The 16,684-nt window shown below is 48.3% G+C and overlaps 1 protein-coding gene across 1 annotated transcript in view; it reads left to right on the forward strand.

Annotated features, from left to right (window-relative positions):
• The window catches only part of LOC310785299 (atrial natriuretic peptide receptor 1-like), a 122,303-nt gene that overhangs the window by 101,618 nt on the left and 4,001 nt on the right, over positions 1 to 16,684 (forward strand). The window contains exons 18-22 of the mRNA XM_083646319.1: positions 1,513 to 1,668; positions 4,569 to 4,746; positions 7,094 to 7,240; positions 8,677 to 8,800; positions 16,099 to 16,167. Of these exons, the coding sequence (XP_083502445.1) occupies positions 1,513 to 1,668; positions 4,569 to 4,746; positions 7,094 to 7,240; positions 8,677 to 8,800; positions 16,099 to 16,167 (674 nt within the window). The remainder of the gene's footprint in view (positions 1 to 1,512; positions 1,669 to 4,568; positions 4,747 to 7,093; positions 7,241 to 8,676; positions 8,801 to 16,098; positions 16,168 to 16,684) is intronic.

Here is a 16,684-nt window from a genome sequence, read left to right on the forward strand (position 1 = left end):
GTGGAGAGCAGAGCAGAGCAGTGGAGAGCAGAGCAGAGCAGTGGAGAGCAGAGCAGAGCAGAGCAGAGCAGTGGAGAGCAGAGCAGAGCAGTGGAGAGCAGAGCAGTGGAGAGCAGAGCAGAGCAGTGGAGAGCAGAGCAGCGCAGTGGAGTGCAGAGCAGAGCAGTGGAGAGCAGAGCAGTGGAGAGCAGAGCAGTGGAGAGCAGAGCAGAGCAGAGCAGTGGAGAGCAGAGCAGAGCAGTGGAGAGCAGAGCAGAGCAGTGGAGAGGGGGGCAGCAAGCAAGGAACAGAGAAGTAGCAGAACATGCATTTGGAAGCTGAATAAGCAGAGTCGCAATATCATGATAATCAAGTCTGTCATGAATAAAATCAAGGGGAAATAATCAGTAATTGGCAATGTTATTTAAGTAACTTTTGGAAGAGATTTTTTACATAGCTGTAATGGTATAACGAGTAAAATCAATGAAAAGAAAAAACAGTCAAGCATTCAGAAATAATATCCTATGCCCCCCACCCGATGGGCTGCGCCACGTAACTAGGGTTCCCAGAGTAAAACCTGGCCATTTCCACCACTGGGCTTTTGAATCGTGTTGCTAAAGGATTCTGGACAAAATTTGAGAGTAAACTGTTCTACACACTGTATAATTTTCATGCAGCGAGAGTGGAGTGCCCTCTAGGGGTTGAAACCCACTTTGCAGTTGGGTCTGCTAATTGGCTGATCTTGGCTTCTGATGACATGACCAAGAACCCCTTTCCCACCCAGAGTCAGAGCGGGTTGGAAGGCGACCCCAGGTTGAGACTCTTGATTTGCAGGTCTGCCACAATTCCGGGGGCTTAGTTCCCCTTAAAAAAAATTGAGGATACTTTGTGTGTGTTTTCCATGTGGAACAGCAGCTGTATGGGTTGTAGCTGCTGCGGTAGTAGGCCAATCACACATCGCATTAAAACGAAGAACGCTTGTGGTGATTGGCTGTGAGCAAAGAATGGTAATTATGCCTCCGCCGGCCATAGCCAGGCTGGAATTTCTTCCAATTTGGCTCAAACATCGACTTGGACTGAAGGATGAACTGATTAGATTTTGGTGGTCAAATTTCAACCCCACTGTGACCTCACGAATGCCATTTTCTAGCTCGTTAACGCGATATCTCAGGAACGCCTTGACGGAATTTCGGCACATTTGGCTCAAACGGCCACTTGGACTCAAGGATGAACTGATTACATTTTGGTGGTCAAAGCTCAAATGTCAAAGTCACTGTGACCTCACAAAAGCCATTTTCACAGTTTCTTCACATTTCGCTCAAACGTCCTAATCTGGACAGACATGGATGTCGACTGCTCACTTGGTGGCGAAGGCATATATCCGCGGTGTGGTTGTTCTAGTTTTTTTTTCTAGATCTGTGTACAAAAAGGATGGAATGCAGGTATTTGACTGGAGCAGTTTCGATACTACCTGGGTTATTTTGGTCAATACCTTAAAGACAGGTGTGTGCTTCCCCTCCCCTAACCCCCCAGGTAAGCTGTGCACGGCCCCGGAGCTGCTGCGGGCCGCCCCCCCGCCCCCCTGCGGCACCCAGAGAGGAGACGTCTACAGCTTCAGCATCATCCTGCAAGAGCTGGCTCTCCTCAGAGGGGTCTTCTACACAGACACACACACACTCACTCCCAAAGGTACACACACCCACACACACACACGCACGCACACACGCACGCACGCACGCACGTACGCACGCACGCACGCACACACGCATGCACACACACACACACACTCCCAAAGGTACACACACACACTCACTCCCAAAGGTACACACACACACACACACACACACACACACACACACACACACACACACACTCCCTCCCAAAGGCGCACGCACACACACACACACACACACACACACACACACACACTCCCAAAGGTCAGTGTATGTGCGTGCGTCACCCGCCCCATGTTCCGGTGGGTCTTCTGCTTTGTGTACCACAGTGTTTTCGTTCCCCCATTTTACCGTTTTGAACGGTGTGTCAGGCGGTGATGCCATTATTTGGTTTTAGTTGTTTGTTTGTTTGTTTGTTTTGTAGCTTTTGGGGGAGCTAGATACTCACGTCGCCCATGTTTTCTGAACAGAACGCAAAAGGATTGAGCGGAAGCACAGCTGCACTGTGGTTCCGGGCGGATGTCGTGGGTGTGTTCCGCCCAGAGCCGGATGACACAGAACAAGGTTCTTCCACCCAGACTATAGCAGGGATAGGAAGGTCGTAGAGGGTCGCGGTTCGAGGGGTGTCTAGAGAGAGTGGCTAGGGGGATGTGGCTTTCACAGCAGTTATGTCCACACTGTTAGATGAAAGCTGGAAATTATATTATAGTGGATATTAAGATAATTAGGATTATACAGTTATTAAATCACAGCCTGGCCTAGCATTTAAGGCTTACCCACTACAGTTAGCTCCCCGCTAGCCTTCCCCTTTATATTATTAACAATATCAAATCAGTACTCTCCCTGGAGCTCGCCCTCACCGCAAACCTCCAATACTACATTAATATAAACAAAATCCTAATAAGTTCTAAAACTAAATTGGAAAGATATAATATTCTGAAAGATAAGGACATTATTGAAGACTAATGAGATTCATAATTTCTTATGTGCAGAGTGTAATGTAACATGCAGCCACACCTCCAAACACCTCCGCATAACCTGCAAAAAGAAAACAATCTGGGCCGTGGACTCGGGCATGCTTCAACTGTTCAACATGTACTTTCCAGTACTTTTTTATCTGTCTTGTATTGTATTGTTTTTTATTGACGGTGTGATACTGCTGTTACTGCTGCTATTGCTGCTGTGATTTTTCGCCACGTGAAGGCTGGTCACCAATCTGACTAGATGTTGTTCTTCTAGACCATAGGTTCCGATGGGTGCCGATATAACTGTCCCGTTTCATCTCTGAATCATTTCAACATGTATCTACAGGGCATGTGTCGTGTCGTCATGGTTACTCCCCAACAAATGCGATATCACTGAAAAGGCCAGGATGTCCTCTTAACATTGCATTGGGTTTCAGCATGATAGCATACATGCTTCTGAAATTAGCTGGATCTCCAGGAGGGTATGTATAGGCTGGAAGGGGGAGAAAGTTCTGTGTGTGTGTGTGTGTGTGTGTGTGTGTGTGTGTGTGTGTGTGTGTGTGTGTGTGTGTGTGTGTGTGTGTGTGTGTGTGTGTGTGTGTGTGTGTGTGTGTGTGTGTGTGTGTGTGTGTGTGCGTGCGTGCGTGCGGTGACAGATATATGGTGTCAGCCTTGCAGAGCTGTCACAATGGAATGTAAATAAATAAATAAGAGAGATTCTCTACTGTCAGCGCTGTGAATCACGCACACGCACACGCACACACACACGCACACGCACACACACACACACACACGCACGCACACACACACACACACACACACACACACACACACACACACACACAGACACTCCCAAAGGTACACACACACACACACACACACACACACACACACACACACACACACACTCCCTCCCAAAGGCGCGCACACACACACACACACACACACACACACACACACACACAGCCCCCTCAGAGCTGCTGTGCTATCAGCACCCCCCAGTGGAGGATGTTGGAGGACTGACAGCTGCATTAGAGACTGGAAACGAAGTTTAGAAATGATGGAGAGAGCAAATAGCAGTAGATTAAAGGAAGGAGTGCTACTTGACAAAATGCAGGTATCAAACACAGGTGAGACATGAGAGACTTGTGCTTAGTGATCAATCACAGCACTGCTTTGCAAACATTAAACAGCCTTTCATAAATGGGCTTATTGCCAGACGTGTTTCAACTTCTTCAGGGTGTTGAAGAGTTTGGAAATTATTCAATTCCAATTACTGACAAAGAAATGTGATGAGATGAAAATAGAAAATTCAAACATCTTGATGAATGAAAGGCATTCATTTGCTTCACTCTGAGCCTCCTGCTGCTCCCAGATCAGCTGATTTAGTGATCAACAGCTGACCAGATCAGCTGATTTAGTGATCAACAGCTGACCAGATCAGCTGATTTAGTGATCAACAGCTGAAATGAAAAATGAAATTTTTATGTTTATTTTAGATCACATCCCTGGTTATACAGTGCACCTATTTAACAATGTATTTTAGATCACATCCCTGGTTATACAGTGCACCTATTTAAGAATGTATTGCATGTAATGTATTTTTGGGGTTTTGAGCAGTGAACCAGCCAGCGACTATGCACTTCACATCGCTGTATTTATATTATAGTGTGTTTGTACATAATACTGTTATTGAAACGTGACTGGTAGGGATGGATCCCACTCGATTTGGGGGCAGAACAAGCCCTACGCAGCATTCAATTGCCAACGGTCAAATCAAACTCCTCCACATGCTATGTCCCGCCTCTCTACCCTGTTTCATTCGGAATATGTCACACAGACCCTCTCAGACCCATTTCATCTCGAGACTCTAAGGGGGGGAAATGAGAAAAATAATATTCTCAAAAACATTTCTTATGTTCTTATATATTCTCTCCCCCCCCCCCCTCAGAGATTGTGGAGGGGGTGGTAGCGGGTGGGGTTGGGGGGCGCCCCTACCTGAGGCCCTCCCTCTGCCCCCTCAGCCACAGTGAGGAGCTGGGTCAGCTGATGCAGCGCTGCTGGAGCGAAGAGCCCGGTGACCGGCCAGACTTCAGTCAGATAAAACTGCTGCTCAGGAAGCAACACAGGTACACACCCACACAGGTACACACCCACACTGCTGCTCAGGAAGCAACACATGTACACATCCACACAGGCACACACCCACACTGCTGCTCAGGAAGCAACACATGTACACATCCACACAGGTACACACCCACACTGCTGCTCAGGAAGCAACACATGTACACATCCACACAGGTACACACCCACACAGGTACACACCCACACTGCTGCTCAGGAAGCAACACAGGTACACACTCACACAGGCACACACCCACACTGCTGCTCAGGAAGCAACGCATGTACACATCCACACAGGTACACACCCACACTGCTGCTCAGGAAGCAACACAGGTACACACCCACACTGCTGCTCAGGAAGCAACACAGGTACACACCCACACTGCTGCTCAGGGAGCAACACAGGTACACACCCACACTGCTGCTCAGGAAGCAACACAGGTACACACCCACACAGGTACACACCCACACTGCTGCTCAGGGAGCAACACAGGTACACACCCACACTGCTACTCAGGAAGCAACACAGGTACACACCCACACAGGTACACACCCACACTGCTGCTCAGGAAGCAACACAGGTACACACCCACACAGGTACACATCCACACAGGCTGGGAGGCAGAGAGGCTGCAGACACACAGACAAGTAGACAGACAGAGAGGTCCACTGACTAGTTAAAGTCGAGCTGAACCCAAAAAAACCTTTTCTTTTCTTTTAGTTCAAATACCTGGGTATGCAGTGCACCTATTTAATAATGTATGCAACAAAAATCACAAAAATCGAATTCCTTTAGTTTTTCACACTTTTTCACATCAAAAGTTCATTTTTCAAGATTTCATTGATAACAGCAATCTACAGTTTGCTGACGTCACCTAGTACTATCAAATTTCTACCCCATTTCAACCAATCATATCACGACATGGCAGCTGTCAATCAAATCTTCATTTCAGGATAATTTTCTCTTCCAAATGAAGTAGAAAATGGCGCCTAGTGCCTGAATCTGGCAGAATTCCTATCCCATAAACTACTGTAACTACTAACTTTTGTTACAATTGTATGAAACATGAACAAAAAACAAAAACTATAATCTCTAAGAATGCAAAGAAATGTAACTGGCTCGTTAAGACGCGCATTCCAGGAATATCGTATTTACAGAAATAGCGTAAAAGGCGCGCGCTTGAGGTTGTCAGGGGTTGCCCCTCTGAGATTACAGGCGGGCGGGCAGCACCCATGCATCGGATTGTCCGCTCCCTCCGCACGAAGCAGCTGGCTGCCTGGTACTCCGCGGATCCCACTCGCGTAGCACGACAACACGCTGAATCCCACTCGATTTGGGGGTGGAACACGCCGTGATTGACCAATGCCAAAGCCAGTCCCCAGAATTGTCAAATCAAATTATCGACACCCGGCATTGTGCGGCTTGTGGTCTGCCGCTCAACCTTGTCATCAGACAAGATTTGTTTGAGTCTCCGACGCCCGTGCTATTGCATTCGCCTCCGGTTCACTTCGACTTTAAACTAGAAACAGAGAACTCCTTTCTAGTGTCCCTGGCCACGCCTGCTGAACTGGCAGTGCTCATTCCTACCGTGCCTCGTCCTCCTTCCCCTCCTCCTCCTCATCGCTCATTCCTACCGTACCTCGTTAGGTCTCACAGACGCAGCTCTGCCGCCGCACCATTCACTCTCCAATTATAGTGTGGTGAGATATGATTTACAGACCTGAAGACACTTTCTTTAAAGTCATGTTTCAACATGTATAAAATACTCTACTTTTAATAATAATTTGTGTCTGATGGTTTTCCCCACACAAAAAAAGTTGAATTATCTTGACTTCCCCTCCTCCCTCAATAAAAATCCAAAGCAACCAATCAGGGTTATCTAGATTCTAGAACAAAACTAGCCAATCACAGCATGCGACACGGGCTTTCAACACATTCTCACTCCCAACTCGTGACTAAGTGACGATGAGTTGGGAGTGAGAATATGTTGGGGCTTTAACTGATGTAATACTGGACAGGGATGGGGTCCAGTATTGCTGATGTCACGAATCATGCTGGTAGAAAATGGCCTTTTATTTGAGCTCAGAGAAACTTTACACTTTCCTGCAGACAGTTCAGTTGTGTGGAAACAGGCTTCTAGTGTCAAACTCTACACAGACATCACTCTGCACAGTGAAGCTCAGAAATCCATCCAACTGTAGGAACAAGAAGAAAGATTTTTGACTTTAGGGGGTCTTTAAGATCGACCTTGTTTGTCTCTCTCTCTCTGACACTCTCTGTCTGTCTCTCCCACCACCTGCCTGTCTCTTCCTCCACCTGTCTGTGTTTCCTTCCACCTGTCTGTCTCTCAGGGGTTACGGCTCTAACATCCTGGACAACCTGCTGTCCCGCATGGAGCAGTACGCCAACAACCTGGAGGAGCTGGTGGAGGAGCGGACCCAGGCTTACCATGAGGAGAAACGCAAGGCCGAGGCCCTGCTCTACCAGATCCTGCCTCAGTGAGTGCTAAAATACTACACAGTACTTCCTCCTTCCTGCCTCAGTGAGTGCTGCAGTATTACATAGTACTTCCTCCTTCATGCCTCAGTGAGTGCTGCAGTACTACACGGTAATTCCTCCTTCCTGCATCAGTGAGTGCTGCAGTACTAAACAGTACTTCCTCCTTCCTGCCTCAGTGAGTGCTGCAGTACTACACAGTACTTCCTCCGTCATGCATCAGTGAGTGCTGCAGTACTACACAGTACTTCCTCCGTCATGCATCAGTGAGTGCTGCAGTACTACACAGTACTTCCTCCTCCCTGCCTCAGTGAGTGCTGCAGTACTACACAGTACTTCCTCCGTCATGCATCAGTGAGTGCTGCAGTACTACACAGTACTTTGTCCGTCATGCATCAGTGAGTGCTGCAGTACTACACAGTATTTCCTCCTTCCTGCCTCAGTGAGTGCTGCAGTACTAAACAGTACTTCCTCCTTCCTTCCTCAGTGAGTGCTGCAGTACTACACAGTACTTCCTCCTTCCTGCCTCAGTGAGTGCTGCAGTACTACACAGTACTTCCTCATTCATGCCTCAGTGAGTGCTGCAGTACTACACAGTACTTCCTCCTTCCTGCCTCAGTGAGTGCTGCAGTACTACACAGTACTTCATCCTTCCTGCCTCAGTGAGTGCTGCAGTACTACACAGTACTTCCTCCTTTCTGCCTCAGTGAGTGCTGCAGTACTACACAGTACTTCCTCCTTCCTGCCTCAGTGAGTGCTGCAGTACTACACAGTACTTCCTCCTTTGGGTTGTCCGCCGTGTCCGATGATGACTCCTACTGTTGTTTGTTATGAGTCCTTTGGTGGCTGTGAGGTCCAATGTGGATTTGTCCAAGTCCAGTGAACAACAAGGGCAGGGCAGTGGATGGCCTGTGGGGACCACTGCAGCTCCGAGATCCCCTATCAATTTAGCCTGGAGTCTGCAGACTGCCAGTAACTGTGGGCTTCCATGAGGAGACTGGTAGGAGTCGTGTCCTGGCCCAGGACTGGGTTGGCAAGCAGCAGGGGGTCAGAGAGGAATGTCACATGCATCCCTACATGCAACGTCTCACTAGCATACTGCACTAGACGCATCACAGCACCCCGTGAGCAAGACTCCACTAACCCAGACAGCTCTACACCGTAGCTACTACACAGTACTGTTGTTACCTGCTGTACCAGATCTACCACAGCAAGTAATGTAGTACTAAACACACAGCTGTTGTTACCTGCTGTACCAGATCTACCACAGTAAGTATTGTAGTACTAAACACACAGTACTACAACCAAACTACAAATGTTACTAGTGCTACAATAAATGAACAAACAAACAGTGATCCCTCCACCCTGTGTGTGTGTGTGTGTGTGTGTGTGTGTGTGTGTGTGTGTGTGTGTGTGTGTGTGTGTGTGTCTTTTGCAGCTCAGTAGCAGAGCAGTTGAAGCGAGGAGAGACGGTTCAGGCTGAAGCCTTTGACTCAGTCACCATTTACTTCAGTGACATCGTGGGTTTCACCGCTCTGTCTGCCGAGAGCACGCCGCTGCAGGTCAGTGGAACCCAGTAGAACACCGCTGCAGGTCAGTGGAACCCAGTAGAACACCGCTGCAGGTCAGTGGACAGTAGAACCCAGCTGCAGGTCAGTGGAACCCAGTAGAACACAGCTGCAGGTCAGTGGAACCCGAACACAGCTGCAGGTATGTGGAACCCTGTAGAACACCACTGCAGGTCAGGGGAACCCAGTAGAACACCGCTGCAGGTCAGTAGAACCCAGTAGAACACCTCTGCAGGTCAGTGGAACCAAGTAGAACACCGCTGCAGGTCAGTAGAACCCAGTAGAACACCTCTGCAGGTCAGTGGAACCCAGTAGAACACCGCTGCAGGTCAGTGGAACCCAGTAGAACACCTCTGCAGGTCACTGGAACCCAGTAGAACACCTCTGCAGGTCAGTGGAACCAAGTAGACCACCGCTGCAGGTCAGTGGAACCCAGTAGAACACCTCTGCAGGTCAGTGGAACCCAGTAGAACACTGCTGCAGGTCAGTGGAACACAGTAGAACACCGCTGCAGGTCAGTGGAACCCAGTAGAACACCTCTGCAGGTCACTGGAACCCAGTAGAACGGCGCTGCAGGTCAGTGGAACCCAGTAGAACACCGCTGCAGGTCAGTGGAACCCAGTAGAATGCCGCTGCAGGTCAGTGGAACCCAGTAGAACACTGCTGCAGGTCAGTGGAGCCCAGTAGAACACCGCTGCAGGTCAGTAGACCCTGTAGCACAATGACCTGTAGCACAACGACCTCACAAGGTTCCTCCTCAGCCAAGCCAAGTCACTGAGGCAATCCATATGGTGGAAAGGTTTTCTTGCGTTCACTGGGGGTGTGGGGACGCCGCTGTGTCCCGGCCCGGCCTTCTCTCCCACGCCTTATGTGGGGGGGGGGGGGGCGGGGCGGGGGGCATCGGTGCTCTTCATCACTGGTCGAGGGCTGCCGGTTGGTTTAGAACAGTTTAGGTAGGCGATAGATTAGTTACAGCCTAAGGCTGACCTGTTATAGTGTTCAGGCAAAGATCAGACTAGAGCAGAGTAGGATAGGCCAGATTAGGCTGTAGATTAGCCAGATACTATGTCCCAGTTAGCTCTGGTTAATGCTTAGAGTAGTCAGTTGTCTGATCTTCCCCCCCCCCTCTCTTTCTCTTTCCCCCGCTCCTTTCCCTTCTTCTCCCTCCTGTTCCCCCCTCTCCCACATTTCCCACTCCCCCCCCCGCCTCCTCTCTTTCCATGCTCTTCCCTCCCCCGCCGCCTCTTCCCACGTTCCCCCTGCTCTCCCTCCCCTGCACCCTCCCACCTCTCCTTCTCTGTTCTCTCCTCCTCTCTGTCCTCTCCCCTCTCTCACATTCCCCCTGCACTCCTTCCCCTGCACCCTCCCACCTCTCCTTCTCTGCTCTCTCCTCCTCTGTCCTCTCTGGGGGGGGGAGGGGGAGGGGGCGGAGAGGTCTGTTCCCTCCCCCGCCTCCTCCTCCCGCGTTCCCCCTGCTCTCCCTCCCCTGCACCCTCCCACCTCTCCTTCTCTGTTCTCTCCTCCTCTCCCCCTGCACTCCTTCCCCTGCACCCTCCCACCTCTCCTTCTCTGTTCTCTCCTCCTCTCTGTCCTCTCTGGGGGGGGGGGGATGTGGGGGAGGAGGGGGCGGAGAGGTCTGTTCCCTCCCCCGCCTCCTCCTCTCGCGTTCCCCCTGCTCTCCCTCCCATGCACCCTCCCACCTCTCCTTCTCTGTTCTCTCCTCCTCTCTGTCCTCTCCCCTCTCTCACATTCCCCCTGCACTCCCTCCCCTGCACCCTCCCACCTCTCCTTCTCTGCTCTCTCCTCCTCCGCATTTCCCCCTGCGTCTCTCCTTCTCTGTTCCCTCCTCCTCCGCGTTTCCCGTTTTCTCCCCGCCTCCTCCCTCCCTCACACTCCCCCTGCTTCTCTACCTTGGCTCTCCCTCCCCTGCACCCCCATCTCTCCCCACCTCCTATACCCTCCAACATCTCCCATTCCCTCCCCACCCCATCACTCTCTCACATTCCCCCTGCTATTCTCCCTTCTCCTGCGCTCTCCTCTGCTCTCCCCTCATTCCTATATTTTCTATATTATCAATTGTTCAAATGTTATCTTTATTCTGTATATTCTTGTTACTGTTGTGTCAGCTAGAATTAGCTAGACATACTTTCTGTGAAGCCCTCTGAGACATGCTTGTGAATTAGGGCTATATAAATAAACTTGACTTGACTTGACTTGACCTCAATAGCACCAGCTTGCAGCACCATAGCTCCTGCGTTGCATTGCTAGCTTGCCTGGGAAGCTAAGCAAGTCTGGCTGTGGTCAGTCCTTGGATGGGAGAGCATCTGCTGCTGGAAGTGTTGTAGGACCAGTAGGAGGTGCTCTTTCCTCTGATCTCATGAATAATACCCCTATCCGCAATGCTCAAGGGCAGAGACAGGGGGCTCTATTCTCCCCCTGGCCTTAGGCGCTAAACTGGCGCTGCAAAAAAACATGCTTTGCGCCTGCCTACCTGTGACTCGGGAAGATATCGTCATGTTTTTACGCCCCGAAATGCGCTTTGCGCTGAAGAGGCGTGGCGCAGTGCCAGAATAGGCCAGAATGGGCATTTCGGCCTTAAATACCATACCGGCCTAAAGCGATCTTCCCAAAGGCCATTAATTTTGCGGTTAACGCTTTTCAAAACCAGGCCTTATTCAGTGCGCCGGCCCTGGGGATGCACCCACGGCGTTATTCAATCACTCTCTCTGTGGCTATCTCACTCTCTCTCCCCCTCTCTCTCACGCATCAATTTCTGCCCCTATAGCGCACTGCAAGCATCAGATCTGAAATGTAGGCTACACCACAGAATGGGGAAAGGCCACTAATTTATATGTACACTGTAGGCACTAGGCAGGCACAATGAGCCGTGCAGAGGGGGAGAAGAAAAGGCAATGAGAGAAAACGATGCAATCATGCTGTCCAAACTTTCACCAATCTAATCTCATCATGACATCCAGGCCTAGGCTATATTTTTCTAGCTGATGCATTTAGAACATTATTCTCATTTATTCTCATTATTATTATTTTCTGACCGGACTGGATCGCTCCGTGGAATCGGAGCTTGAAAGGGAAGAATGTGATTGGTTTACTGCAGATACTGATCGCCAATTCTACGCTTAAAAAGGCGCGGTTAAATGGTTAGCGCCGCGCAATCTGGCAGGAAAAATTAGGGAATGCGCGTGACCACGCCCACTAATAGCGCCATGCCGTGCAAATTTAAGGCTACGTTCACACAGGGCACCCAAGCCTTGCCTACGCCTTGCCTTTACCCACGCTTTTAAATAGGCGTCCGTTTTACGCTGGGGACATACCGGACGCAGAACTTGCGCGCATGCGCCGCGCATCGCACCTCCGCGCAGAAGTCGTTTAAAAGTGTCCACACAGAGAGCACAGCTCACTTTGCGTGCTCTGCTCGTCCGCTATATATTTTGCCCCAGATCTCCTGTCTTCGTTATCATGGGTAAGTAAATGACGACATAAATATCTAAAGTAATATGTTTGGGATAACAGTTAATGGCTACCTTCGTTATAAAATGCAATTGCATCATATTTGTCTGTTCTCCTCCCGTTTTCCCAGTGCGTGCTGTTGTAGAGAGAAGGCGAGTCCTAGCTCTCTACTTGTTGCTCCGCAGGCAACGAGCCCCTAGAAGCCGCTCCCCCTCTCCCACTGCTCTTTCTCTCTTTTCACACTTCCAAAGGGGCAATCAACAACGTAAATAAACATTATTTTACTTTGAAATTGGTTTTATTTGACGAATGTCCGGTTTCGGAGTTCCTGTCTGCCCTTATCTGATCTGTTCAGCTTGACAGAGTCGCTCACGGGCACAGACGGCCGCGCAGGAAAATAGAAATCCAGGCTGGCCTGAACGGCCCTGAGCGGCCGCTGAGCTGAGCTGAGCTGCGCGCTGTGCGCAATTCGGTGTGGACTGACAGATCTGTTAACATGGTTTCCTGCGCACAAGGTCGCAAATGGTCGCGCCGCGCAGCATACGTGCAGGAGACGCGTGCGGTGTGTTTTCACCGTCATCGAGGCTGTGTACACCGGGCGCCTGAGCGTGAACCCTGCGTGTACCCACGCCTTGCCTGTGCCGTGCCGATTTTATCGTGTAGTTCTATTTTCAAGCCGACTAGGCGCATGAAGGCAGGCTTCTTTTGTCAAGCCATCAAGGAAAAACGTGACAATATCCGTCGGAAATGGCAAAGTCAACTGAATTTCAAAATAAAATGGAGTTACTACAACAGTGTTGAGCAGAGAGAGAGGGCGAGAGAGAGATTGACGGGTGGCTATCACGTGGAGCTTTCTCCCCGTCGGCAAACAAATCTTCAGGAGAGAGAATAGTGACCGAAGAAGCAAGATGGACAATGTTGTTGTGCCAGCACATATTCTTGCAAGATTACCTCTCTAAAAAGTTCGACTATAGTCAGACCTGGTTATACATATCCAGCATCAATAGAACATTATATCAGATTTATTTTACCTAGCCATGATAATTCGGGACCACACGTGAAAAAATACAGTTGGGAGAGAGGAGAGGCGCTTGTGACTCGGCTCCAGGTTCAGCGTGCATAGGCGTGCGGTGTGATCGCAAAAGCGTGTAATAGGTTCACGCCCAGCTCAAGGTCTGCAGGCGTACAGTAGGCATGGGTTAAGGCAAGGCAAGGCGTAGGTGCCCTGTGTGAACGTAGCGTAAGGCCAGGGGAAGAATCGAGCCCAGGGACTCTGTCCTGACTCTCTGTGGTCAGTAAAGATCCCATAGCGGTGTAACCCCAGTGCCCTGGAGGGTGTAACCCCGGTGCCCTGGCTAAATTCCCACACAGGCCTTCCTTCCATCATGGCCACCTAATCATCCCTCAATATCCAATTGGTGCTTTCAGTCCTCAACTCTCCACCGTGATAGGCTGATGTGTGCTGAGCGTTCTGTTGCAAACTGGCTGCCGTGCATACATTGGATGTGGATGAGATGAGATGAGGATGAAATGATCAAAAGCTTGGCTACACTTCACCAAAGTGAAAGACAAACCTGGAGTCAAATGCCACACAAGGTATGCATTGTCCACGGACGCCACGCAAGTCCCGTTCGTTGACATAATCCACTTGATAAAATAATCCCAAAATATGCGGTCCCAGGCAGTGATGAAAGTTCCTTGTGCCATGCGTCCTGCTCTGTGACACGTCATGACATGTACCGTTGTCTGACCATATTAGGAGGGCAGGCGGCAATGTAGCCTAATAAGTGACCGTGGGTGTAGAGCATTGATTGTATATATTGTGTGTGGATATTCAATGTGTATTCCGTAAAAAATAAAAAATAAATAAACCCAAATAGTTTGCAGTGCACAATAAATGTGTTTTCACAGCAATATAAAATTGAGAGAGGGAATATTATGACCTGTTTCTAACAGCTTGTTATAGGCTATAAAAAAATACTAATGCCAAGATTTTTGTTTCAATCAAAGCAAATATATATATTTTCTTTTAATATTTTATTTTCATATTTTACATTTTTATAGAACACAAACAAGACAAAACAGCCAAACAGGCTCAGACACAGGGGAAAGAAAGGAAAAACAAAACAAAAAAATATAATCATCATTACAAAGGTTCTTGTAAACGATATACTTGGGATCTCACTCAAGGGGGTCTATGAGAAGCCAGCCGGGTGAGTCACCCGTCACCCCTAGCCTCGTTGAGGTAGACCAAAAATGGGCCCCAGATAGTCACAAACTTTCTAAGTGCATTGGTTCTCAGAAACCTAAGTCTCTCCATGCGTATAACAGAGGTCATGTCCGTCAACCACAATTGGAAAGACGGTGGAGAGGGAGATGTCCATTCCTTCAGAATTAGTTTTTTGGCAATCAAACCAAATATTTAAATTAAAATACAACCATTAATTTCATAATAGTTGTTTCCACTGGTTCAGTATCAGTACAGAGCACATCTTGAAAGTCTGGAAACAAATCATAGTGGTGTAAGGATAACAGTTACTCGGTATGTGAATAACATTTATTTTCTTTATTGTTGGAAAAAGTGTTGCTGAGTGCTGATGTCTGTGCTGCTGATATTATTTTACTATTTGCATGTCATCACGTGGGCCCTATTCCTTTTCAAATAAATGCACAGCAACAGCATCAGCAGTTTTTGTTTATTGGAGGCGAGGCTAATCCGTCATGTCTTTCCACCAAATAATACAAAAGAAAAGTATCGATAGTGGACCCGATAAGGACCCGGTTCGTTAAGCAGACTCGAAAATGGTATGAATATAAATAAAAATTAACGAGTCCTATCCCTAGACATAACTGATAACCACTACCTCACACAGTTCCCATCACCACCTTATTATAGAAACATAAAAAGTAGAAAAAATATCATTTTACTCTGTTGCAGCATATTGAGACTCAAAATAATCTAAAAATGGTTGCCAGACTTTAAAAAACTTTTGCACAGACTCTCGGATTTAATATTTCAAATTTTCAAGTTTTAAATGAGCCATAGTTTATGTGTTTATGTGTACGAGGTGTAACAGACTTCCACTGGAGCAGGGTGAGGCGTCTAGCCAAGAGTGATGTAAAGGCCACCACGTCCGACTGGGCCACAGAGAGCTTCAGAGCACTCGGACCCACTCCGAAAATAGCAATCATGGGGTCAGGTTGTGTTACTTTGCCCTCACACAAATAAGAAAAAGTTTCAGAAATACTCGACCAAAAATGACTCAGGGTTGGGCATGACCAAAACATATGGAAGTGTGGCTGGGTCTTGTTTACACCGGGAGCAAGTTGGATCCAATTCTGGGTCCAGTCTGGAAAGTTTGTCCTTGGAGAGATGGAGTCTGTGCAACACTTTAAACTGAAGTAACCCATGCCTAATACAGATAGATGTTGAATGTATTCTTTCAATTGAGTATTGCCAGACATGATCAGGAACCTCTTCCCCAAAGTCTCTCTCCCATGCCTCTTTCAAATGATCAAGGTCTGTAATAAATTCTACTATAGAATGAGGATAACTCTGCCTGTCTGCATCAATTTATCTCTCCAACGGGTTGGCCAATCAATCTGAAAGTGCAGATGGCCATTGAGCATTGACATAGGCAGAGACTGACATAGGCAGAGACTGACATAGGCAGAGACTGACATAGGCAGAGACTGACAAAGCTGATTTTTCCACTTCCCCAACTTTATTTTTGGCAAGTCTGGGTGGTGTTGTGGACTAGTTCTTATTAATAGGACTCAGTAGAACCCGATACTGTGAGGTCAAGTGAACTGTATTTGTGCAGGTGGTGACGCTGCTGAACGATCTGTACACCTGCTTCGACGCCATCATCGACAACTTCCAGGTTTACAAGGTGAGAAACAAACACAGGAATGCCTCTGATTGGCTGAATGGATGATGACAGACAGACCTGAGCATGTAAAGACCAGTACCAGTCTAATGCTGCCTTCAAATTAAACTCGTGAGGTTATGGTTACGACATGGGAATTTGCGTACACAATCGCTTGGCGTTCAAGTGGTTCAAGTCGTGAGAGCACTGTTGCTAGGCAATGCTGCTATAGGCAACATGGACGCCAAATGACGACTAGCTAGCTACATTAGCTAATATTAACGTGTTGGCGTCTAGCAGCCACCGAGACTAACAATTTAGCTAGTTAGTGAGCAGGTGATGTAATGCAGGAAATGCAAGGCATAATGACAGAGGAAAAAGATGAGGCCGTTGGTAATATCAACATTTTCATGACATAAATTACTTAAAATATATACGACTAAAATTAATTTACCATCCAACTAGGGCTGTCCCAAACGACTATTTTCTCCTTGATTAATCTAACGACTATTTTTTCGATTAGCCAATTAATCTAACGATT

This window comes from Poromitra crassiceps, assembly GCF_964638095.1.
Source record: "Poromitra crassiceps genome assembly, chromosome: 11".
Taxonomy (NCBI): Eukaryota; Metazoa; Chordata; class Actinopteri; order Beryciformes; family Melamphaidae; genus Poromitra; species Poromitra crassiceps.